Source organism: Littorina saxatilis, linkage group LG9 (genome assembly GCF_037325665.1).
Source record: "Littorina saxatilis isolate snail1 linkage group LG9, US_GU_Lsax_2.0, whole genome shotgun sequence".
In the NCBI taxonomy this organism is placed as follows: domain Eukaryota; kingdom Metazoa; phylum Mollusca; class Gastropoda; order Littorinimorpha; family Littorinidae; genus Littorina; species Littorina saxatilis.
The window spans coordinates 24,324,973-24,350,158 of NC_090253.1; the positions used below are offsets into that span (position 1 = coordinate 24,324,973).

Below are 25,186 nucleotides of genomic sequence, written 5' to 3' on the forward strand. Positions count from 1 at the left end.
TATTGTCAGTACTGCCAGAGAAAAAAAAAGATTCAAAACGCACATTTTGCTGCGCGCATTTGGATAGGCATAACTGTGTGGTCAGGTCGTGTAAGATCTACTTTTGTGTGGGCTGTCTCAAGTGTGTCGTGCTTTCGTCACACGCAAACTCTTGTTATATTTAGTCAAGTTTTGACTAAATATTTTAACATCGAGGGGGAATCGAAACGAGGGTCGTGGTGTATGTGTGTGTGTCTCTGTGTGTGTGTGTAGAGCGATTCAGACTAAACTACTGGACCGATCTTTATTAAATTTGACATGAGAGTTCCTGGGTATAAAATCCCCATACGTTTTTTTCATTTTTTTGATAAATGTCTTTGATGACGTCATATCCGGCTTTTCGTGAAAGTTGAGGCGGCACTGTCACGCCCTCATTTTTCAACCAAATTGGTTGAAATTTTGGTCAAGTACTCTTCGACGAAGCCCGGGGTTCGGTATTGCATTTCAGCTTGGTGGCTTAAAAATTAATTTATGACTTTGGTCATTAAAAATCTGAAAATTGTAAAAAAAAATAAAAATTTATAAAACGATCCAAATTTACGTTTATCTTATTCGCCATCATTTGCTGATTCCAAAAACATATCAATATGTTATATTCGGATTAAAAACAAGCTCTAAAAATTAAATATATAAAAATTATTATCAAATTTTTTTTTTCGAAATCAATTTAAAAACACTTTCATCTTATTCCTTGTCGGTTCCTGATTCCAAAAATATATAGATATGATATGTTTGGATTAAAAACACGCTCAGAAAGTTAAAACGAAGAGAGGTACAGAAAAGCGTGCTATCCTTCTCAGCGCAACGAATACCCCGCTCTTCTTGTCAATTCCACGTGCACTGCCTTTGCCACGGGCGGTGGAGTGACGATGCTACGAGTATACGGTCTTGCTGCGTTGCGTTGCGTTCAGTTTCATTCTGTGAGTTCGACAGCTACTTGACTAAATATTGTATTTTCGCCTTACGCGACTTGTTTTAATTTCTGTTGGTAAATTCCAGTGTAGCGTTAAGCTAAAAAGTGATGATCTTTCATAGAGACCTCATTTGAACCCGGAGAAAGGACTGCGCTCTTAGTTATTTGCGATTCGAAACCTCCAGTTGTGCTTCGACGGATTGACTGTGCAGAGTGATGCCCCTTGAATTGACTCCAATGACTGGTCGGCAGTCAGCACATTTTCAAAATAAATGTGGTATGTTTCTCGTGTTGTATCTTCACTCATCGGGGAGTCTGGTACTAAATATGAACGGTAAGAATGCTCTGAACCCTACACGTATTATATCCCCATAGTTTTTTCGTTCACATTTGCCCAACATGTTAATTTGCTGAGCGGGGGTTATGTCGTCTGCTAGGCAAGGGCAATCGAACCACTGCAGTCTCGTTTCAAAAACAAAAATTGCTCGTCCCGTTGCACTGAGTCTGCAAGCATGAGGCAGGCTGGTAATAAGTCTTATATATGGTAAGAACGTTCTGAACCCTACACGTTTTCAATTCCGATTGTTCTTGCCTTGAAATAATAATTCGGAAACCATTCATTTACTAAACTGATGCAGTCGTATTTCAGTGTAGTCTGCTACGTATGACAGAGTCGATCGAGTCAGTCGACTTCCAAATGCTGGTCTAGCTGGTACGTTATCGGAATAACACTTGTGTTTTCTGTTAGCGCACTACATTGGGGTGTGCACGTTAAAGATCCCACGATTGACAACAGGGTCTTTCCTGGCAAAATTGTATAGGCATATATAAAAATGTCCACCCAATACCCGTGTGACTTGGAATAATAGGCAGTGAAAGGTGAATGCTCGCCCTGATAGGCTTGAGGTTTGCTGGCCGATGTAAATGCGTGATATATTGTGTAAAAAATATTCCATCTCACGCAGCATAAATAAATCCCTGCGCCTTGAATCCGTGGTTGAGATATGTGCGCGATATAAATTGCATAAAATAAAATAAAATAGCTGCTGGGAATTGTATACTAACTCATCATTTGGTAATATGGATAATAACTACATGCCACTGACACGGCATATGAGAAGAATCTATGCAAGTCGAAAATGAGATGAGACGCAGCGGTTTCTATTTTTAGATCAGTGGCACAGGCACATGCAATATGTCAGAAAAAACCCACTTCTGCTTTAATTGAGAAGCAGGACATTTATGGTCATTTGGTATTGTGGAGAATATAAGCCACATGTCATTAATTAATTCTGAGGATGAGAGTACAGTCTCGCTTCGGCAAAGGGCGGAAGAATACGCTCTGTGGAAAAGTTAGCGCACTCCAAGAGTGCGCTAACAGTTTTAGCGCATCGCCATTAGCCAATCAACTGGTTCACATCAGTCATGTGACACCAGTACTTACTGACAATTATTATTATTATCAATTAAAAAAAAAGTAATGCACCAAGGCAAAGACCAAAAAGCTTTGTGGACGAGACAGTAAGGAAACAAAATAGTGTGCACGAGATAGTGAAGCTCGCATTTTTCTTGATCCGCTAACTTCGACCAATATTTTTAGTATTCACTGAGACTCGGCGTGTAACCTCTACTGATACAATAACCCTTAGGCTGGTTGTCGCAACATATGTCCCAGTTATAAGCTATCTTGAAAAAAGACAAATGAGTAATAAGTTAATCCATATGGTTTGTCACTCTGACTGTCAATAAATCTACTTCAGTAGACTGTCTATAAATAACCTTCTGCAATTTTCTTTTCCAGTCTTTCCCTGAAAATGACGCGGCATGACGTGATGTTCACAAAATAGTAAGGATCGTATGCCAACCCCACATGACTGACACAGGCAGGATGGTGTTAAAAGAAGAAGAAAACTGAGCAAAAAGTTAGGTTTAAGAAGTTTAATACGAACTTTTAATACTACTGAAAAATAATCGGTGGTTTTCCCTTTTCGCTAGACGTATGATAAGCTTAAAGTTACTGAACTTGTCACGTCCTAGGGCTTTCAGTCATCCGTTTGAGAAAAAAACCCATCAAGTTTCATTGACTTTCATGTAAGGAGTCAAAAACAGCATATTGTTTACAAAATAATGTTGGTCTGTCACCTTGCAGGAGCGGGTCGCCCTCAACCAGGCCCACATCAGGTGCTGCATCAGGTGCCGCACCTAGAGTAATTACGTCAACCGTGTACACCAACAGGTAAGTCAACTAATCTCGGCGAGAGGGATACTAATTCTTTTTATTTTGGGTACTTTATGTCAAGACATGAAAATGACGCGGCTTGACGTCATTTACGCGAAATAGTAGGGATCGTATGCCAACCGCACATGACTGACACAGGCCAGCTTTTTGTTTTGCAGGATAGTGTAAAAAAAAAGAAAAGAAAAGAAAAGTGAGCTTTAAAGTTACTGGACCTGTCAACTCCAGGTCAATGGAGCCCGTGGGGCTTTCAGTCATGCGGCAGGCAGCTAATCGTTTAAAAAATACCAAGTTTCATGGTCAGTCATGCCAGGAGTCAAAAACTGCAAATTGTTTACGAATTAATCTTTGACTGCCCCAGGGCAGGTCTTGCGACCTGACAAACCGCATGAAGTTTCGTTTGGCTGGTAACTCTAAAGGAATACGTAGGCATCTGTGAGATATTTGTGGGAAGCTCCTGGCAGTTTATATGGTAATCTGCTACAAAACGACAAATCGTTGCTCTCCATGCTGTGACTAAGGCACTGCATCTTTAAGTAGTTTGATAATTATGAACTTTTAGTTGAACTGAAAAATAATCTGTTATTTCCCTTTTCGCTAGACGTATGATAAGCTTAAAGTTACTGAACTTGTCACGTCCAGGTGTACGGAGCCCCTAGGGCTTCCAGTCATCCGTTTGAAAAAATATCAAGTTTCATTGACTTTCATGTAAGGAGTCAAAAACAGCATATTTTGTACAAAAAGATTTGGTCTGTCACCTTGCAGGACCGTGTCGCCCTCAACCAGGTCAAAATCAGGTGGTGCCGCATCAGGTGCCGCACCTGGAGCAATTACGTCAACCGTGCGCGCCAACAGGTAAGTCAACTAATCTCGGCGAGAGGGACACTAATTCTTTTTATTTTGGGTACTTTATGTCAAGACATGAAAATGACGCGGCATGACGTCATTTACACGAAATAGTAAGGATCGTATGCCAACCGCACATGACTGCCACAGGCCAGCCTTTTGTTTTGCAGGATAGTGTAAAAAAGAAAAGAAAGAAAACAGTTTAGTTTAAAGTTACTGGACCTGTCAACTCCAGGTACACGGAGCCCCTAGGGCTTTCAGTCATGCCTCAGGCAGCTATCCTTTTGAAAAAATATCAAGTTTCGTGGTCATTCATGCAAGGAGTCAAAAACTGCAAATTGTTTATGAATTAATTTTTGATTGGATTGGATTGGATTGGATAAGATTTACAGTCCAGTGAGGTTACCCTCATGGAAATTCGGGCTGCTTTCTCCCCGGGGAAAGCTAGCTGCCATACATACGGCGCTACCCATATTTTTTTTCCTGCATGCGTGTATTCATGTTTCCTGAGACTTAATGCCGTGTGAGATGGAATTTTTTATTTTTTTTTATTTTTTTTTAGTCGCCCTCGGCCAGGCTCACATCAAGTCCTGCACGTGAACTAATTACGTCAACAACCTACATGGAAGTCTATTACTATTAGTCTCGGCAAGAGGGAGAATTCTTTCTGTTTTGAGTACTTAAAGCCACCCTCAGGGATGGCCAAATCTCAAATGTTTAACTCGCCAGCTTGGCGAGTAACTTCAAGAAATGTAATAGCCTAGCTGCCAGACATTTAGCAGGCCCGGTACATACCACAGTTGATGGTGTGTGTATATGCCTATGAAACCCGATAGTAAAACAAAAAATGTTGCATTTGACCAGAATATTCACTGGCCAGCCGGGCGAGTTACCAGGCGGTTTCTACTAGCCCGGCGAATTTTTTACTCGCCCCTGGCGATCGGGCGGTTCACTTGGCCATCCCTGCACCCTTTGTTTCCCGTAAACCATCTGTTTCTGATCACTGAGCTCCCCGAGCGTTTACACACAGTACTAACATACTTCAATTGAACGCTCACCGAACGGGAACATCCTGGCTGCTTTCCGTTGAGAGTGAGACATTTTCAAAGAGTTTATTTTGTACAGTTAGAATGGAAGTACATTCAAACAAACTGGACCTAACTTTTAAAATCTAAATGATAAATTGACAGTTTGTTACACAAACATTGTTAAAACACCAAAGAATTCTTTTATCATCAGAACGAAGTCAGTACAGTTCGAAGTTTTAAAAGTTAGAAAGGATGTATATCAAGCAAACCTGGAATAGGTCAAATGGTGTGTGCAACGTGCTGTTTAATTGATGACGGGGAAGTGGGCTGCCAAAAACGATACAATTTTGGCTTAAAAAAACCCCGAAAAGCTGGTCGACTGAGATTTCAACCATTTGATACTGTGTGTTGTTGTGCCTGTGTAGATTGAGTATTGCGCGCATACAAACGTACTTCCGCAACAGGGCGACTATCACATCAAATGAGCTGCATCTTACCATGCCAAAGCAGACGCATTTACCGCAAACCGCTAGATTATATGATTATGCCGCCACTCTGTTTTGTGTCACTATATATATTTGTCATTTGTTCTTGGGCGCTATGGGCGCCCTAGTTATAGCGCTTTGCTGGAATTGTATTTTAGATTTAGAAGTGCACAGATATAGAGTAGGATTGAAAGCGCAAACGACTATATTGATCATGTATGTTTGAATACACCACGAGAACCGGTGTGTGGTTTACGCGTGCTAAACAGCAATTCAAGTGATCTGTAAGTATTATTTATTTTTGTTGAATGCCATTGTGAGTGTGTCCCATAAGGTTAGTAATGCTGTTTTATAGAAAGATGACATCGTTCTGTGAAGCTCATGTGAGGCGGAGTGGGGCTTTAACGTCAAGACGTTGTGTATGATTACGTTCGAAAATTGTAAATTATGGTAGTGGGTCCATTTTGGCGCACCGCACACAGCCTTTAGCCTCAGAACGTGTTCACGGAAAATGTTAATTACTATTTGGTGGGAGATGCGACCTGACAAGCCGCATGAAGTTTCGTTTGGCTGGCAACACTAAAGGTATGCGTAGGCATTTGTGAGATAGTTGTGGGAAGCTCCTGGCAGTTTATATCGTAATCTACGACAAAACGACAAATCTTTGCTCTCCATGCTGTGACTAAGGCACTGCATCTTTCAGAAGTTAATACGAATTTTTAGTACTTCTGAAAAATAATCGGTGATTTTCCCTTTTCGCTAGACGTATGATAAGCTTAAAGTTACTGAACTTGTCACGTCCAGGTGCACGGAGCCCCTAGGGCTTTCAGTCATCCGTTTGAAAAAAAATATCAAGTTTCATTGACTTTCATGAAAGGAGTCAAAAACGGCATATTTTTTACGAAATAATGTTGGTCTGTCACCTTGCAGGAAGGGGTCGCCCTCGAACAGGCTCAAGTCAGGTCCCGGACGTAAACCAAAATCGTCAAACGCGTACGCCAACACGTAAGTCTATGAGTCTGGGCGAGAGGAATAATTCTTTCTATTTTGGGTACTTTACGTCAAGACATTGTGTTTCATTAAGCTTACGTAAGAAAATTGTAAAAGATGGCACGTGGGCCCATTATGATTATGGCATACTGCATACAGCCTCCAGAACCAGAACGTAATCACGTGAAATGTTAATCACATTTTGGTGGGCGATAGTTCTGTTTGGCAAGAACCACTAAAGGTGTGTGTAGGCATGTTGTGTAAAGCTTTTGGCTGTTTATATCGTAATCTGCTACAAAAATACAAATCGTTGCTTCAGCAATGCTTTGACCCCTGTGACCCTTGTACTGTCCCTTTGAAGTGATAATATCTAACAGAAAAACAAAGTGTCTCTCAGGGTTTCATTTACTAGTGCGCCTTGCGCCATTGGCGCATAACATCTAAAAATGTCACGTTGGAATTCCCTTCAGTGCGTCAAAGGGCGCACTGTGATTACGTACCACTGCGCCACCCCCTGCACACTTTTCAAGTAAAAACGCGCGCTAAGCCGAGCAACTTGCGAGGTCGTGAAACGCACTGTGATTGGCTTTTAAAATGTAATTCATTAGTAGGCTATTCAACCAATCCTGCAAACTATCTGTGCTTGCACGTTTACCTCTCTGGAAGAAGCGATATCGATCGAAACACAGATCCACACACACACACACACGCCAACCATCCTGAACTCAGGTAAAAAATGAGTTACTTCCCTTCAGGTCTCATTCTATCCCTGACAGGATGCCTTGGTTTTCCTTCTCTGGAGAGGAAATCGATTTTTTTACATATTTAGATCTTTTTACATTTAGTCAAGTTTTGATTGTAATGTGTTATGGATATAAGCAGATTCGCGATCGTCGATAATGATTTTTCATGGTGTTGTGTAATTTTTGACTCACATGCGAAGCAAAAGTGAGTCTATGTACTCACCCGAGTCGTCCGTCCGTCCGTCCGTCCGTCCGGACGTCCGGACGTCCGGACGTCCGTCCGTCCGTCCGGAAAACTTTAACGTTGGATATTTCTTGGACACTATTCAGTCTATCAGTACCAAATTTGGCAAGATGGTGTATGATGACAAGGCCCCAAAAAACATACATAGCATCTTGACCTTGCTTCAAGGTCAAGGTCGCAGGGGCCATAAATGTTGCCTAAAAAACAGCTATTTTTCATATTTTTCCCATTTTCTCTGAAGTTTTTGAGATTCAATACCTCACCTATATATGATATATAGGGCAAAGTAAGCCCCATCTTTTGATACCAGTTTGGTTTACCTTGCTTCAAGGTCAAGGTCACAGGAGCTCTTCAAAGTTGGATTGTATACATATTTTGAAGTGACCTTGACCCTGAACTATGGAAGATAACTGTTTCAAACTTAAAAATTATGTGGGGCACATGTTATGCTTTCATCATGAGACACATTCGGTCACATATGATCAAGGTCAAGGTCACTTTGACCCTTATGAAATGTGACCAAAATAAGGTAGTGAACCACTAAAAGTGACCATATCTCATGGTAGAAAGAGCCAATAAGCACCATTGTACTTCCTATGTCTTGAATTAACAGCTTTGTGTTGCATGACCTTGGATGACCTTGACCTTGGGTCAAGGTCACATGTATTTTGGTAGGAAAAATGTGTAAAGCATGTGAGTCGTATGGGCTTTGCCCTTCTTGTTAAATTTCAAAGGAATTGATATGTAAGACAGTTTCAAGCGAGCTATCTTTCGCGGATGTATATACCATGCAAACAACTCTAAAGTGTCACGTGATAATCAACTTTGGCTTCGGTGCGCGCCGGTGCAGACGATTTTTTTCTGTAACCAGTTAAAAGTGATGCAACCATATATCACGGTCTCCTTCCGACAGCAGTCTCAAAATTTCGACTTGTTTTGACCTTAGAACGATGTCTTTATCATAACTGTGAAGAACAGAACGGAGATCACTGTCGAAGTCGGCCAATCTGCAATCATTTTCGTCTCGCGAACACTGATCTCAAATTTAGATCAATGCTCGCGAAAAACATATGGGGGATAACTCTGTATTCTTTTTTTGATAGATTCGCGCAATAATTTAGCATGCTGTCAGAGAAAAAACTGGCGATAGCCGTGGAGCGATGATTGTCAGAATGACACGCGAACCTGATACACTGGCAAATTCTCATATCATCATATGGCACCAAATAGCACTATTTTGCATCTTTCGACAAAAGCATTTTCGGACCGCCTAGGCTGCTTTGCGCGTTTTGCCTTCGACTATGACTTTAATGTCCCATCAGAATTTGGTTGAGGGGGACAGATGTCCCATTGTCGTTTTCTTCCAGGCTAAACCCTGGTCTCTCGTCGCCCCAAGAGCTATACATTTCAGGTTGGGGGTTGCAATTATGTGACCACACACCAGGAATACCTTAAAAACAAATGTTCGAGCGTTCAGTAACTAATTCCTGGTGTGTGGTCAAATAATTACGACCCCGAACCTGATATGTATAGCTAATGGGGCGATGAGACAGTGTTTTTCTAGATATAGTCACTTTATACCGTTATACGTCTCTTTTCTATGAGCAATAAGGCCACACACAAACATAGTCTGTTTACGGTATCCCGACCGACCCTATTTTTTCGCGCGACCCTAGACTTTTTTTGGCATTTTTGGGGGAAAAAAAGTCTTTGTTTTTTGGCAAAATACATATGGTTTTTTGGAGAAAAAAAAAAAATTTCCCGACCTACCGACCCTATTTTTTTTTGGCCTATGTTACCGTAAACAGACTATTTTTTTTGTTTGGCCTAACATGGCACACCATGCACTTCGACTCACGGTACACACTCATGGTATTGTTGTCCCGTCGCGTTTCTTTGAAGTGTTGTGTTTCATTATCATCTTTTTTGTCGTGTTTATTGCAATTTTTTGTTTTGTTTTAGAATTCATGTGTTTGTAACCCTAGACTTTTAAAAAAATAAATATTGGCTTGACTTCACAAAACTTCACGTTTACCGACAAAAAAATCTAAACAACGAAGTGACTGTGGTAAGATGAACAAAGTTAAAAAAACCCAAAGGATTACTGTACTCACCGATACAATTAAGACGACACAAGACGATTACGAATTTTCGCTTCTGGAAGCTTCATCAGGAAAAGAACACAAAAGACAACAAAAAGCAGACGCAACACGGAACGAACAGGGTTTGAAAGAAAATGGAGGGGAAACACGCAAAAAGGGGAAGGAACTCTAGGAACGGAAATGAATGAAAGGGGAGAGAAGTGGTTGGATGATGTCAAGGGCACAGGCATACAGACTAAAAGTAATACACACTCTTGTGTCGTCTTTGTATCGGTGAGTACAGTAATCCTTTGTTTTTTTAACTTTGTTTACCGACAACACAATTCAAACAACTACAAAACAATAGAACCACTTTGACACACACACAAACACACACACACACACACACACACACACACACACACACACACATACACACACACACACACACACACACACACACACACACACACACACACACACATACACACACAAACAATCAAACACAGAGGTAAATATGAAAAGATAATATTCTTTTTATTGCGTAAATATCACTTCAAAAATAATAACAAAAAGTCAGTATATAAGTATATTGCTATTTCATATGTTACGTGGATTTCCATTGGTCAATTGGGCAAAACTGAGCTCAGTGCAAAAGTGATATCGACGACATTTCCGTCGATATCAGTTTTGATATCGACGACCTCTTTATTGCTTCCCCACTTCAAAAACAAAAACACCTAAATTTAAAAACAAACAAATATATATATGAAAATGTAATTATCCCAGAATTTAGTTGAGCAAGTGACTAAAGACTTTTTGAAAGAAAAGACTACTGAAAAGTACAAGAAAAGAGTGAACAAAAAGAAATAATGATCAGAGGGAGGGATATGGAACAGCCAAAACTGAGACAAATACTTTTGTAATTTGTAATACAAAATGTCCAGAGAATTAGCAATTTTGTAATTTGTAATACAAAATGTCCAGAGAATTAGCAATATATCTAACATTGACTGACTGTGTGATGATATCTTCTGCTATTGGTCTGTTTTGACAGTGACATCAAAATCTCGACCTCCAGTCTCGATATTGGGTAATATTGGAAATCCACGTAACACATGAATACCAGCTATTGTGTTTTCAGCGTAGCAATAGGGCCCGATATTTAGACGAGACAAGTATAATGCCGACGAGTCGAAGACGAGTCGCATTATACTTGTTCGAGTCTAAATATCGGACCCTATTGCTACGATGAAAACACAATAGCGTTTATATAGCTATTCTGACATTAAATTCTGTGTTAAAATCATGTTTTTGTCAGCAACAAGTACCAGAATGGTCCATGTCGTTGATTGCAGACGACGGTTCGCTTTCCGCATGAAGCCACGGAAATAACCGAACATTGAAAAACCCACGGACATGTATTACGGAGAAAACTCGAGATAACCGGATGTTTCGCATTACGTCAATATGCTAGGAATCATATGACGTCATGACGTATCATGCTTGCCTACGTATATTGTATGTTCGAAAGTCTGACTTCTGTTGGGAATTCGCGTGGTGAAGACTGCGGTAAATCTGTAGATGATAAGAGAACAAGGATTGTCTCAGAAGAAACGACTAAATGTTTCAGACCGGTAACTTCATTTCAACATTGCACTATACAATGGACGTTCTATGTGACAGGAGAGTTTGCTGATTTTGTGTTTAGTTAAACATTGGAGAGATCGTCTGCTAGAATCAGAGATAGGTCGTTTCAGATAGCAGCTTCAGGAAATTTGCAAGGTTTGTTGCCTGTTAAAGAACTGGATTTTACACGTAATGTATGGCATGTACAGTAAGCAACAACAAAAACACACACAAAGCAAATGGCATCGTCTGTCGACTAGTCACAGAAACAAACCTGGCGAGGTATGCGTGTACTTTATACACGTGGAAGAAACCGGAACCATGCGTCTTTGTTATCGACAATATGCTTTTGGATATTGAGTAAAATGGCCGACTTCCGCCGCATTATGCTTTATTCTGATGAACACGTGGGAGAATTCGGGGGCTGTGATTGGATGGTCTCTTCCGATCATCAAAGCATAATGCTACGGAAGTCGGCCATTTTTCTCAATATCCAAAAGCATATTGTCAATAACAAAGACGCATGGTTCCGGTTTACCCACCTGTACCACACGATGTTTCACTGATCGACATCAGCATACACTGACAACTTGAAATTCTTCTCGGGAATGTTTTTCAGCTTTACAAATGTCGATAGCATACCCTTTTCTGCTAACTTCCCGATGAAACAGGACTAAACCTATAATTTTCTGTCCCTAAACACCACAAAATGCCCAAAGTCGAAAGATGTAGTACAAACAGGGGAGTAAAACGGAACAGCCGTTTTTGTGTGCCTGTGAGCTTAGTTCACAGTTGCCGACTGACACAAATTTTCGCACTCAGCTTTTTTTATCTCGTAACTCTACACTAAATACCCCACTTCCCCTCTGAAGTATTGATGTACAACCCATGGCACTAACATTCATGTAGTCGTTTATAACTGAGGTTGAAAAATTCGCTTCATGACGAGACAAGTATAAATGCCATTCACCCAAACTGGAAACGTCGCTGCCGTCTGCTCGCTTTGTACGGATTAGCTGTTCTCTTCTTCTTCCCTTGTTGCATCCTAGTTCTTCAGTTGTTTCTAGTTTTCCGTTGATGTTGTGTTTTGGTCTTCTTCATAAGTAGTCTTGTTCAAAAGAAAAACAAAATCAAACTTCTTTTTGTTGTATACGAATGAACTAATAAAAAGCTGTTTAACAGCTGTGTTGTCAACTCGAGTTTCCAAAGTCAGTGTGGCGCCTGCGCAAAACTAATGCGCATAAGAAACGGCGTCTGCTATCAAAACCTGAGATCAACGCATCGACGCAAAAACTGTCATTTTGTAAGTTTGGAACAACAAATAAAGGTCAGAACAGCTATATAATCGCTATTGTATTTTCAGCGTAGCAATAGGGTCCGATATTTAGACTCGAACAAGTATAATGCGACTCGTCTTCGACTCGTCAGCATTATACTTGTCTCGTCTAAATATCGGACCCTATTGCTACGCTGAAAACACAATAGCTGTTAATAACGTCTCGGAGACCGAGACATCTAACCAGAGGTTCTCGATTTCATGTGACGTCAAATCGCCAGTCAGGACGTAGGTTCTGAAGATGTCGGTATCTCAAAAATCAAGTCCAAACTTTCGGCAGAATGAAATTAAAAATGGGTTACAAAATGAAGATGTAGACGCATACTTGTGACAACGTGACATCTGATTAAAAAAAACAAGTCGCGTAAGGCGAAAATACAACATTTAGTCAAGTAGCTGTCGAACTCACAGAATGAAACTGAACGCAATGCAACGCAGCAAGACCGTATACTCGTAGCATCGTCAGTCCACCGCTCACGGCATAGGCAGTGAAATTGACAAGAAGAGCGGGGTAGCATTTGCGCTGAGAAGGATAGCACACTTTTCTGTACATCTCTTTGTTTTAACTTCCTGAGCGTGGTTTTAATCCAAACATATCATATCTATATGTTTTTGGAATCAGGAACCGACAAGGAATAAGATGAAAGTGTTTTTAATTTGATTTGGAAAACTTAATGTTGATAATAATTGTTATATATTTAATTTTCAGAGCTTGTTTTTAATCCGAATATAACATATTTATATGTTTTTGGAATCAGAAAATGATGGAAAATAAGATAAACGTAAATTTGGATCGTTTTATAAATTTTTATTTTTTTTTTAACAATTTTCAGATTTTTAATGACCAAAGTCATTAATTAATTTTTAAGCCACCACGTTGAAATGCAATACCAAAGTCCGGGCTTCGTCGAAGATTACTTGACCAAAATTTCAACCAATTTGGATGAAAAATGAGGGCGTGACAGTGCCGCCTCAACTTTCACGAAAAGCCGGATATGACGTCATCAAAGACATTTATCAAAAAAATGAAAAAAACGTATGGGGATATCATACCCAGGAACTCTCATGTCAAATTTCATAAAGATCGGTCCAGTAGTTTAGTCTAAATCGCTCTACACACACACACACACACACAGACACACACACGCACATACACCACGACCCTCGTCTCGATTCCCCCCTCTACGTTAAAACATTTAGTCAAAACTTGACTAAATGTAAAAAACAAGAAATGGACAGCAAACAATATAAAGCCTGTCCTTAACTGGGCGAAGTCGACGACGCAAAGTATACGTCACAAAGCTGGCCGAACGAAGCTTTCGCGCTGAGTTTTCGGTAAAAGCTTCGCGAAGATTTCGCGAATTCGACTTTAAGCTCAATTAAGGACGGGCTATAATATAAGGCCAAGAATTATTTTGCTTTTCAATTTCCCCGACCGATTCTCTTTTTTTTCTCCACCCGATTATATAACTTTTTGTGTGTGACAAAAACTCGATTTTGCAGACCTAACAGGGAAACTTACTCGTCTCCATCGTCCAGGGGAGACAGCAAACATGCCAGGGGTGACAGCTCGCACGATTCCCGGCCCGAAACAAGCGACAGGTCCGTGCATGCGCCCGTGAAAATAAGCAGCACATGTATTTGCTACCGCGTACCACCATCACTATTTTTGGCTTTATCATAGGAAACTTTTTTTTTTTCCTCATTTTTTTTTTTTTGGGGGGGGGGGGGGGGGGGGGGGGGTGTTATGTTCAAAAACAGTGCCCGAGGAATTCAAGGAAGCTTTTTGCAAGGTACCTCCTTATGCAGATTGAAGCAAAATCGCAGTGAATGAAAAGCGATATTAATAATGAGTAAGTGAAAAGTGATCGATGATTGTATCGATTCAAGACATATTGATGTAAGGAAGGATTGATGGATGAATGAATGGATAGCTCTATCGATCGAGTAGGTGAGTGGATAAGTGAGTGTTACTAAGCTAGTGAGTGATTGCTGAGTGATTGATGATTGCATCATACAGTGATCGAATCAATGACTGATTAATATAAGGAAGGATTGGTGGCTGGATGGATGGATAGATCTCACGATCGAGTGAGTGATATGATAAGTGAGTTTGTTACTAAATCAATGAGTGAGTGATGATTGTATCATACAGCGATCGATTCGAAGACTGATTGATGTGAGGAATAATTGGTGGATGAGTGAGTGAGTGGATAAGTGAGTTTGCTACTAAGTAATGAGTGATTGGTGAGTGATCGATGATTGTATCAGCGATCGATTCAATAACTGATTGATGTGAGGAAGAATTGGTGGATGAGTGAGTGATTGGATAAGTGATACGTGAGTTTGTTAACAAGTAGATGAGTGATCGACGATTGTATCAATGATCGATTCAATAACTGATTGATGGATTGTTGACAGCGAAGACAGTGTCGATGGTGACGACAATCGTAGCACCGCCAAGAAGAAGCCTAACGCTAAGAAGAAGGCCAAGAAACCGGGCGCAGGTAAAGGTAAAGGTAAAGGTAAAGGTAAAGATAAAGGCGGCGCAGAGGTCAAAGAGGTCAAAGAGGTCAAAGAGGAACCACCGAAACAATTGACGAGCGGCCAGAAATGCAAGGTGTGCTGCAGTACCTTTTTTGGCATCGCGATTACCATGGTGCTCACCACTTTCTACTCCATCGGCGGCGCCTACCTCTTTGTGCATCTGGAGCTCCCCTATGAGCTGCAGGTCCGGCACAATATTGGACAGGTCTGTGAATGTGTGGGTGAAAAGGGTGTTTGGGAGGGAAGACGGAATGTGAGAGCTTGTGTTTTTCTTCCTTTAAGGCTGGAGTATACTATGGAGGCCCAATTTCAAAGTGATTAGGTAATTTTAAAAGTTACTTTTTCTGTTAGTTCAATGTTTGCTTTATCAGGAAAATACAAAATATAAAGGGCTTAACGCGCAAAATTTTAAGATAACGACTGAAGTTTAAGCATAGGTATTAGATTTTTTCACGCAAACACTACTGAATAAGTTGCAATATTGTACTGTGAAAATGTAAACAAAATAACAATCAGATGATCACAAACTGAAGAAGAGAAATAGGGAAGCAAAATAGAACATTAAACATAGTGATTTTACTTGTGAATTCAGAAAACAATCCTGTTGTATCCATTTTGAAGCTCAATTTGAAGCATGGAACACCAACACACATTGATTAAAAGTTTTAAAGTGATTACAGTGTTCAGAAATAGTGTTAGATACCAAGTTGAGTTATTCCTCTTTACCAATTTAAAAATAAATACACCCCTTAACGCGCAAAATTTTGAACTGTGATGCTTTTACTACCCCCACCCCCTTTCCATTTTTCAGAAAAGAGTGCATATTATCATCCAAATAGAAAAGCAGGGTAGTCAGATGATCAAAAACTTAAGAAGAGAAAGAGGGAAGCAAAATAGAACATCCAACATAATGATTTAACTTGTGAATTATGAAAAAAAACCACTTTTTGACTCACATGCGAAGCAAAAGTGAGTCTATGTACTCACCCGAGTCGTCCGTCCGTCCGTCCGTCCGTCCGTCCCGGCGTCCGTCCGTCCGGAAAACTTTAACGTTGGATATTTCTTGGACACTATTAAGTCTATCAACACCTGATGTGGCCTGATGGTGTATGGTTACAAGATCTCAAAAAACATGTGCGGCAACTTGACCTCACTTCAAGTTCAAGGTCACAGGGGCCGTAATTGTTGTCTTAAAAACGACAATTTTTCACATTTTCGCATTTTTTTCTGAAGTTATCGAGAATGGCAACCTTAGCTATGTATGCTATACAGGGCAATGTAAGCCCTATCTTTGGACACCAGTTTGGTTGACCTTGCTTCAAGGTCAAGGTCGCAAGGGTCCTTTAAAGTTGGATTGTATACATATTTTGAGGTGACCTTGACCCTGAACTATGGAAGATAACTGTTTCAAACTTAAAAATTATGTGGGCACATGTTATGCTTTTATCATGAGACACATTTGGTCACATATGATCAAGGTCAAGGTCACTTTGACCCTTATGAAATGTGACCATAATAAGGTAGTGAACCACTAAAAGTGACCATATCTCATGGTAGAAAGAGCCAATAAGCACCATTGTACTTCCTATGTCTTGAATTAACAGCTTTGTGTTGCATGACCTTGGATGACCTTGAAGGTCACATGTATTTTGGTAGGAAAAATGTGTAAAGCAGTTCTTAGTGTATGATGTCATTGCTAGGTTTAGTTAGTTATTTGACCTTGACCCTGAAGGTCAAGGTCATGTAAAGGTCAAGGTCAAGCATGTGAGTCGTATGGGCTTTGCCCTTCTTGTTTACTCATTTTATTAGCTGAATTTAAAGCTTGGAAGACAGAAAAAAATAATTAAAAGTGCTAAAGTGGTTACAGTGTTCAGAAATAGTATTTGATACCAAGTTGAGTTATCCCTCTTCATCACAGTTAAAAGAAACACACCTCTTGTCGCGCAAAATATTGAACTGTGATGCTTTACTACCCCCACCCCCTACCCATTTTTCAGAAAAGAGTGCATATTATCTCCCAAATAGAAAAGCAAGGTAGTCAGATGATCAAAAACTTCAGAACAGAAATAGGGAAGCAAAACAGAACATCCAACAGAGTGATTTAACTGGTGAATTCAGAAAAACCCCCCTTTTTTACTCATTTTATAAGCTGAATTTAAAGCTTGGAAGACAGAAATTTGTTTTAAAGTGCTTAAAATAGTGTTAGATACCAAGTTGAGTTATCCCTCTTTATCACAGTTAAAAGAAACACACCTCTTGTCGCGCAAAATCTTGAACTGTGATGCTTTTACTACCCCCACCCCCTACCCATTTTTCAGAAAAGAGTGCATATTATCTTCTAAATAGAATTTTAAACAAGGTAGTCTAAGTCAGATGATCAAAACCTTCAGAACAGAAAGAGGGAAGCAAAAAAGAACATCCAACAGAGTGATTTAACGGGTGAATTCAGAAAACACACTTTTTTACTCATTTTATAAGCTGAATTTAAAGCTTGGAAGACAGAAAAAATAAATTAAAAGTGCTAAAGTGGTTACAGTGTTCAGAACTAGTGTTAGATACCAAGTTGAGTTATCCCTCTTCATCACAGTTAAAAGAAACACACCTCTTGTGGCGCAAAATCTTATACTATGATGCTTTTACTACCCCCAACCCCTACCCATTTTTCAGAAAAGAGTGCATATATGTATTATCTTCCAAATATAAAAGCAAGGTAATCAGATGATCAAAAACTTAAGAAGATAAATAGGGAAGCAAAATAGAATATCCAACATAGTGATTTAACTGTTGAATTCAGAAAAAAAACCCACTTTTTTAATCATTTTTGAAGCTGAATTAGAAGTTTGGAAGACAGAAAAAAAAGAAAAAAAGTGCAAAAGTGGTTTCAAAAATAGTGTTAGATACCAAGTTGAGTTTTCGCTCTTTATCACAGTTAAAAGAAACACACCTCTTGTCGCGCAAAATCTTGAACTGTGATCCTTTTACTACCCCTGCCCTCAACCCATTTGAACAGAAAAGAGTGCATATTCTCTTCCAATTAGAAAAATAAGTAAAAGCAACTGGACATTTTTAAAATACATCTTTTCTGTCAGTCCAAGGATTGCTTAGTCCATTAAAAACAAACAGACTAGGATTTAATGCACCCATTTTAAGAAAAAGTTAACATGATAATTGATATATATATATATATCAGACTTTTTTTATGCAATTACAACTGAAGATTCCAGACCAGGTAAAACAATCATTTTATATCCTTTGTCACATTTTTTAATATTTTTTTTTTATAAATCTATCCATAGCGAGTCTTGTCTCTTTGTGTCATTTAGTTATTTTCAAGAATTCTATCCTGGTAACAAAAACAAAAAAATCCCTGCCTACCTACCCTATTTTTTTTAGCCATGTTAATAGAAACAGACAATTTATTTGTTTTGGCCTAAAGATCTTGAAACATTTGTTTCAATAGAGAAATAACAAGTACAGACATTAGGCTGTGTCACTGGAATTTCTTTGTCAGGCTGAAACTTAGCTGTTGCGTTGGTGTCTGCTGTGTGTGTCTGGGTCCAAAGCAACTTTCACATTCTCATCTACACACTCACGTTACACAAGTATACAATTCCACTCACAGAGGCGTTCGGGGATGGGGGTCTCGCACTCGGGCGAATCACACCACAAAATACAAAGTATAACGTACACAGATTTTACTATTGAACCAAAAAGCAAATTAAATCATGAATAAATCAATCAAGCAAAACTTCCACACAATGACACACTCACTCTCGGTTCACACTGCGCTCTGGACGTGCACACTTGGCAGCACGTATACCGTTCCGACGCCGTTTGTCTTCCTGCAAGTCCAGCATAGGCACACGATTGTCCAAGAATCACAATAATCCTCGTGAATGTCACACTCAGCAGGCATAGTAAGGTTACGTAGAAAAGTCCAAAAGGGTGCGTTGATGGTGGTAATCCGGTGTACAAACACACACACACACACACACACACACACACACACACACACACACACACACACACACGCGCGCACTCCGGTTTGGTAAGTTACCTGATAAATAATGTAGCCGTAGATTTAACGGGGAGACTGATCAGGCAGGAAGAGCAATGATACTTTTACATTTCCGATGTTCAGCGATAAACTTGTTTTCTTCGAGAGTTCGATCTTCGTGCGATTCTGGCGCGTTTGTCACCAAGAACGTTAAAACAAAACTTGACTAAATGTAAAAAACAGGATATCATCATGATGCCTCTCTACAAAAACCAGGTCTAGGAACTCTTCATCTAAAGTCAGTCAGTATTAACCTCCTCAACACAATCCTCATCTTGTCCCATAGTGATTTCTGCAGCCAAAGAACATGTGGTTCCCAACTCACAAGACCGATTTGTCGTCTTCCATTGCGAAATTCAGATCTACCCCAACTACGTGCATTGATCTGAGCAATAAAATGTAGATGCGATAATCTGCAAACATCTCTTCAACGCAATCTGCATCTTGTTCCATCGTGATTTCTGTCGGCAAAGAACATGTGGTTCTCAACTCACAAGACCGATTTGTCATCTTCCAGTGTGAAATTCAGATCTGCCCCAAGTACGTGTAATAAAATGAGAAGCGATAATCTGAAAAAAATCTTTTTGCGTGAACGCTGCCACGTTGTCATCAGTCCGATGTCTTTTATCCAGGGCAGGGATGAACACACTTTTTCATCAGTAGTTTGTTATGTTTATCCGCAGACTGCTTTCCATTACTTGTCTGTTTTAGATTGACTCGTAGGGTTCTTCAGCCAGGCCGCAACACGTGCTTGTTTACTGACACGTTCTCACGCACGACATGTCGTATATGATATCAAGACAAGAGTTCGCCACCCAAAAGTGGACAATGTTGGTGGGAAAAAAATCAATATTTTCATTTGTTTGTTTGTGTTTCATGAAAGTGTTGTGTATGAAGTGTCTTTATTTATGGATAAAAAGATAATAGTTGTTGTGGGTTTTCTGTAATTGTTTGTTAATGCCGACGCTGGACATCTGATGGTGGTTACAGGAGGACAAAATGTAAAGCTATTTCTGATTGTTAACAACCTTGAAACAAATGTTATGCTTGCTCAATTGTGAACTGTGTAAGTACAGTTTGCAGTGCAGCAATTGCAACTTTATAGTAGATATGTACTATTTCAAACTAACAATTAATTTTTGTCCTTCGCGACCACCATCAGACATAATTTTAATTTTTTCTGAAATACAACACACACTGCTTTGGAATTATATACACATTACATATGAACAAAACAAGCTCAGGTAAACTACAAACAATGCTTTTATTGATCATTACTGCATCAAAATGAGCAAAACACAGCCCCCCAAAAAATTTGGTCCAGTCGTAACCACCATCAGACATAATATGTCTAGTGATTTACAATCAAGACAACCCATTGAATAGGTAGGAATATACTGAAAATGTCATACCTTTGCATGAAGGCTATCAAAGTTTAATTACAAAGCAGCAAAAAACAATTTAATGACTTCACACTTGCAAACAAAAACATGCTGGAGACAGACTGGTTTTTGGAAGGTACTTGAGTCACTCAGGACTTACTAGTTTTGATGATAAGCGTATTCCTGTAAATGGGCAAAATGATTTGAAAGAGATTGAGCACAAAAGCGAAATGATTAAGGTTTCTTTGAGCTAAATAGTGCTTCAAGATTGTTAATAATACTTAAAGGCCCCCCCCCCCCCCCCAACTGCCGCAACAAGAAAACATTTTTTTTTAAATTCAGTGCTTGACGTCCCTTTGGTGTGGAATTGGTTGCACAATCAATTTCAACAGCATTAAATAGCAGGTTGTAATCTGAATTCTACACTATGCATTTAATTTTCTTTCAGGTGCGGGAAAACAGCCAAAGTATAATTGACAAATGGCTACCTAAAAATCATAAGTAGACAAAAGTCAAAATTCTTAAAGATTCCCATCATGTTTTTCGGTTTTCAAGTATGAGGCCCCTGTTCTGGAGTGTGCCTTTAAACTGTTTCTGACCAAGGCTTCAAAATTACACAATTTGGAAGAACTGCTGCCTGTGCGTGCTCAGTTTCTCATCTAGTGCTAGGGTAACTTTCTTCTCCAAGCAGGAGACTGGCTCTTCTGACAGATCTTCCTTCCCTGGCCAGTAATATACACCAGTGCCAGCAACCCCTCTCTCCCACATGAAGGAGATCAGTACAGTCTCATGTTCAGGATTATGACTCAGGATCTGAGCCACCCACTTGACTCCCTTCCAAAGCACAAGGAAGGTGTCGCCAACTCTTGGCTCAGGTTGGCCATCGGTTTGTTCATCTGATGAAACAACCGAGACACTCTCTGGCGCACAATGGAGTTTCATCAAAGGAACAAAATGATTTGCCACCCAGTGCTGTCTTGTCATGTCATCTCTTGTAGAACACCACAAGATGTGGAATGTGATTTGATCAGTTGGGTGAACCACATCCACTGAACTGGGCCAGAGAATTCTATCATTCAGTTCAGCGGATGTTTTCCACCCATAACCAGCAGGGTATCTGGAGATGACCTTCACACCCAGAAAGCAGGCAGCTGCCCAAAGTCCCCAGATACCCATGGTAGCAGCGCCTTGAGCCACAAAGACAACCTCGTTGTCAAAAATCTGGCGCAGCTGTTCTGGGGTAACAGGGATACCATCCTCAAGGAAAATTGATCCTTCGTCATGAATGGCAATGAGCTTCTGTATGCGTGAAGCATGCTCACCTTCTTGACAGATACCCTCGCATGAGAGCAACGTTTCCTTGTTCAAAACCATTTCAGCAACAATGCGACACCGCATTTCTTCATGATGACGTTCGTTTCCAAAGACTAACCTGCTGATGCTGCGAGGTAGACAATTTCCATCACCCTTTGTCATCACAGGGAAAATGTCCGAGTCATCAGGAAGAAGTTCCTTGGCCATTGCATCAACTACCCCATGAGCACTGACAAAGGTGTGTTCTTTTAAAGGGGGTAAGGGATACTGGTCATTTGGAAGTCTCTGGTCAATCACTGCCTCCACCTCCGCGAAACTAGAACAGGAGCTGAGGTCTTGCAACAGGCGACGGAAATACGTGCGCGGGGGGATTCTAATAGCTTCAACACATGGAGGTGGGTCATTCTCTTCCTCCTCTTCTGCTTCTTCAACTTGCTGCGACTCGGGGTCATTCTCTTCCTCCTCTTCTGCTTCTTCAACTTGCTGCAACTCGGCACCTGTTGGCGCTCCATCCTGTCCCATCACCACCTCTTTCCAAATCCCAGTGACGCGGGTGTTTTCACAGCTTCCATCAGCAACAAGACAGCCCGGGCAAAAACAGGAAAATTTTCTTGTCAGGATCTTGCCATTGCCAAGTGAGTGAACACTATGAATTTTCCTGCAGTCTGGAACTCGCTTTCTGACATCCTTAGAGGAGACACTGCGGTCGACGTCTTTCGGTTCGATCAAATGGAAGTTGCGGACGGTGGAAGAGGATGGACTGTCATCTTCTGGTAATTGGTAGTTCTGATTGCAGTGTTCATACATCTGTGCTGCATTCTGCACAACCACTTCCGATGCCAGTACATCTTCATCCACTAACCGCTTCACAACACCCCCACAAGTGTCACAGAGGCTCTTCCCATGTCGCGACCCAAAGAAGTTCCATTGAATAGGAATGCCTGTTCTGTTCGCCAAGTGAAAAAATGGCAGCCTCGATTTATACTGTGCAGCGCATCCATCTGAAAAGACAACAATCTTCTTCAAATTTGGAAGACGGGTTTTGAGATGAAGAACGACTTTGTCAAGTATGGCTTGAACCATGGCAGAGTCATGGTTCAAATCATCTGACAAGAACACCTGGTAGTCTGTCACTGCTTCCCCACCATCAGGGCGGTAGTGACAGACTACTGGGTGGACGGTAACTTGGCTGTAGCCCCAATGGGCTGAGGCAACCTCATCTTGGTGGCGACACAAGTGATTTTCTGCGAAATCAAACACGCAGACAGCAGTACGATTGTCCATAGATGACAATACATTGCGCATCTGCGTGTATTGCCATCTATGGGCAAACGTATGTCTTGCAAATGTCTGTGCCATTTGCATTACTGAACCGACCAACTGGTCCAGAGTGCCCTCTTGGATCAGTTTGTCGCGCCGGCAACCGTTCTTGCCCCAGACCTTCCACTTCACAGTGGCCGTCGGGTTTGTTTTGAGATTTGTGATAATGTGATCTTTCAATTTATCTGTTCCACATTGATGGCATTGTCTCTCCAGACAGTTTAAATCAGGGTCTGGACACAGCGTGCCGTCAACCAGCACATCCCTACCATCAATTGGAATCTCCAGGTGGACATTCAAGACATCAAGCGCCAAATCCAAGTTTTCGCAAATCTCACACAGACATTGCCTAAAAGCCTGATGTTTCGCTTTCAGAATGTGACTTGGGATTAGGCGGTAAAACGTGCGCAGGCTCACTTTGTGCACAGGGTGTGCCCTGACAAATTCTCTGTGGACCCGCTTGGTCCGTTTCGGCAAGATTTTTTTTGGCTTGCCCGACTTTCGGTCAACCATCTTTTTTCCCGGGAGGTTGATGCTCACCTCTTCCAGGTACTGGAGGACAGCCTCTCTAGCAGCCTTTGCCTTTCCCTTCTTTGTCTTTGCTTCTCTCTTTCTACCCCTCTTCCCCTTCACCCCAAGCACATTCTCAAACAATTCTCTCGCAGTTTTAGCAGCACAGTTTCTTTTTTTCTTCAGTTCTTTCAGTTTATCATTGATGCATTTCCTGAGTTCAGGAGAATTTCCAAGATGATACTGAAGGCTTGTCCTCTTTCGTGGTGATTTTTTGGCATGCTTCAGGATGGATGCAATCACAGCGCCAAACTGATTTGGCGCAATGTCTTTGAAAAGAATCTTTCTTGCCGCTCGCTCCTTTTTCTTGTTGAATGCAGACAGGGGCTGAGCTGGAATCTGGGTGGCATCCTGGGACTGAGCTGGTGTATGTGTGGCATCCTGGGGCTGAGCTGGCGTCTGTGTGGCATCGTCAGGCACAGGAGTGGACTGAGGTGCAGGTGACGTCTCCATGTCATCAGCGCCTGTTAACAGAGATGCATCAGCGTTAAAACCCCTCCCCAGGCTCTGATTATTTATCTGATCAGTTTTGTGATCAAGCATTCCACAAGCAAACAAGCATTGTCCGCCGGAGCGAGACATTGAATACCCCCGCCGTTGTTCAGAGTATTACCTCTGTCCTCACTCTGGACCCTCTTGTTCAAACCTCCATTGCGTTGTTCAAAAGCCTCATGTGCTTGAATGGGAGCACTTTCAAATTGAGAGAGTGAACAAACAAACTGACAGACAAACTGACAAAGCGTTTCCAGTATACCCCCCTCCCTTCAGGGCGGGGTATAATAACTAACAAGAAGGGCAAAGCCCATACGACTCACATGCTTGACCTTGACCTTTACATCCAAGGTCATCCAAGGTCATGCAACACAAAGCTGTTAATTCAAGACATAGGAAGTACAAGAAGGGCAAAGCCCATACGACTCACATGCTTGACCTCGACCTTTAGGGTAACTAAACCTAGCAATGACATCATACACTAAGAACTGCTTTACACATTTTTCCTACCAAAATACATGTGACCTTGACCCACGGTCAAGGTCATGCAACACAAAGCTGTTAATTCAAGACATAGGAAGTACAATGGTGCTTATTGGCTCTTTCTACCATGAGATATGGTCACTTTTAGTGGTTCACTACCTTATTTTGGTCACATTTCATAAGGGTCAAAGTGACCTTGACCTTGATCATATGTGACCAAATGTGTCTCATGATGAAAGCATAACATGTGCCCCACATAATTTTTAAGTTTGAAACAGTTATCTTCCATAGTTCAGGGTCAAGGTCACTTCAAAATATGTATACAATCCAACTTTGAAGAGCTCCTGTGACCTTGACCTTGAAGCAAGGTAAACCAAACTGGTATTAAAAGATGGGGCTTACTTTGCCCTATATATCATATGTAGGTGAGGTATTCAATCTCAAAAACTTC

At 40.8% G+C, this 25,186-nt stretch overlaps 1 protein-coding gene and 1 long non-coding RNA gene across 2 annotated transcripts in view; both read left to right on the forward strand.

Annotated features, from left to right (window-relative positions):
* LOC138975679 (uncharacterized) overlaps positions 1-3,181 on the forward strand; it is a 5,066-nt gene extending 1,885 nt beyond the window's left edge. The window contains exon 3 of the long non-coding RNA XR_011458712.1: positions 3,102-3,181. This is a non-coding gene — a long non-coding RNA (uncharacterized lncRNA). The remainder of the gene's footprint in view (positions 1-3,101) is intronic.
* A 395-nt stretch (positions 3,182-3,576) lies between these two features.
* LOC138977142 (uncharacterized) lies at positions 3,577-15,549 on the forward strand. The gene is made up of 5 exons (XM_070350052.1): positions 3,577-3,623; positions 3,954-4,043; positions 6,478-6,552; positions 14,074-14,172; positions 14,992-15,549. The coding sequence occupies exons 1-5, from the start codon at positions 3,577-3,579 to the stop codon at positions 15,437-15,439; spliced, it is 759 nt and encodes a 252-aa protein (XP_070206153.1). The 3' UTR covers positions 15,440-15,549.
* The last annotated feature ends 9,637 nt before the right edge of the window (positions 15,550-25,186 follow it).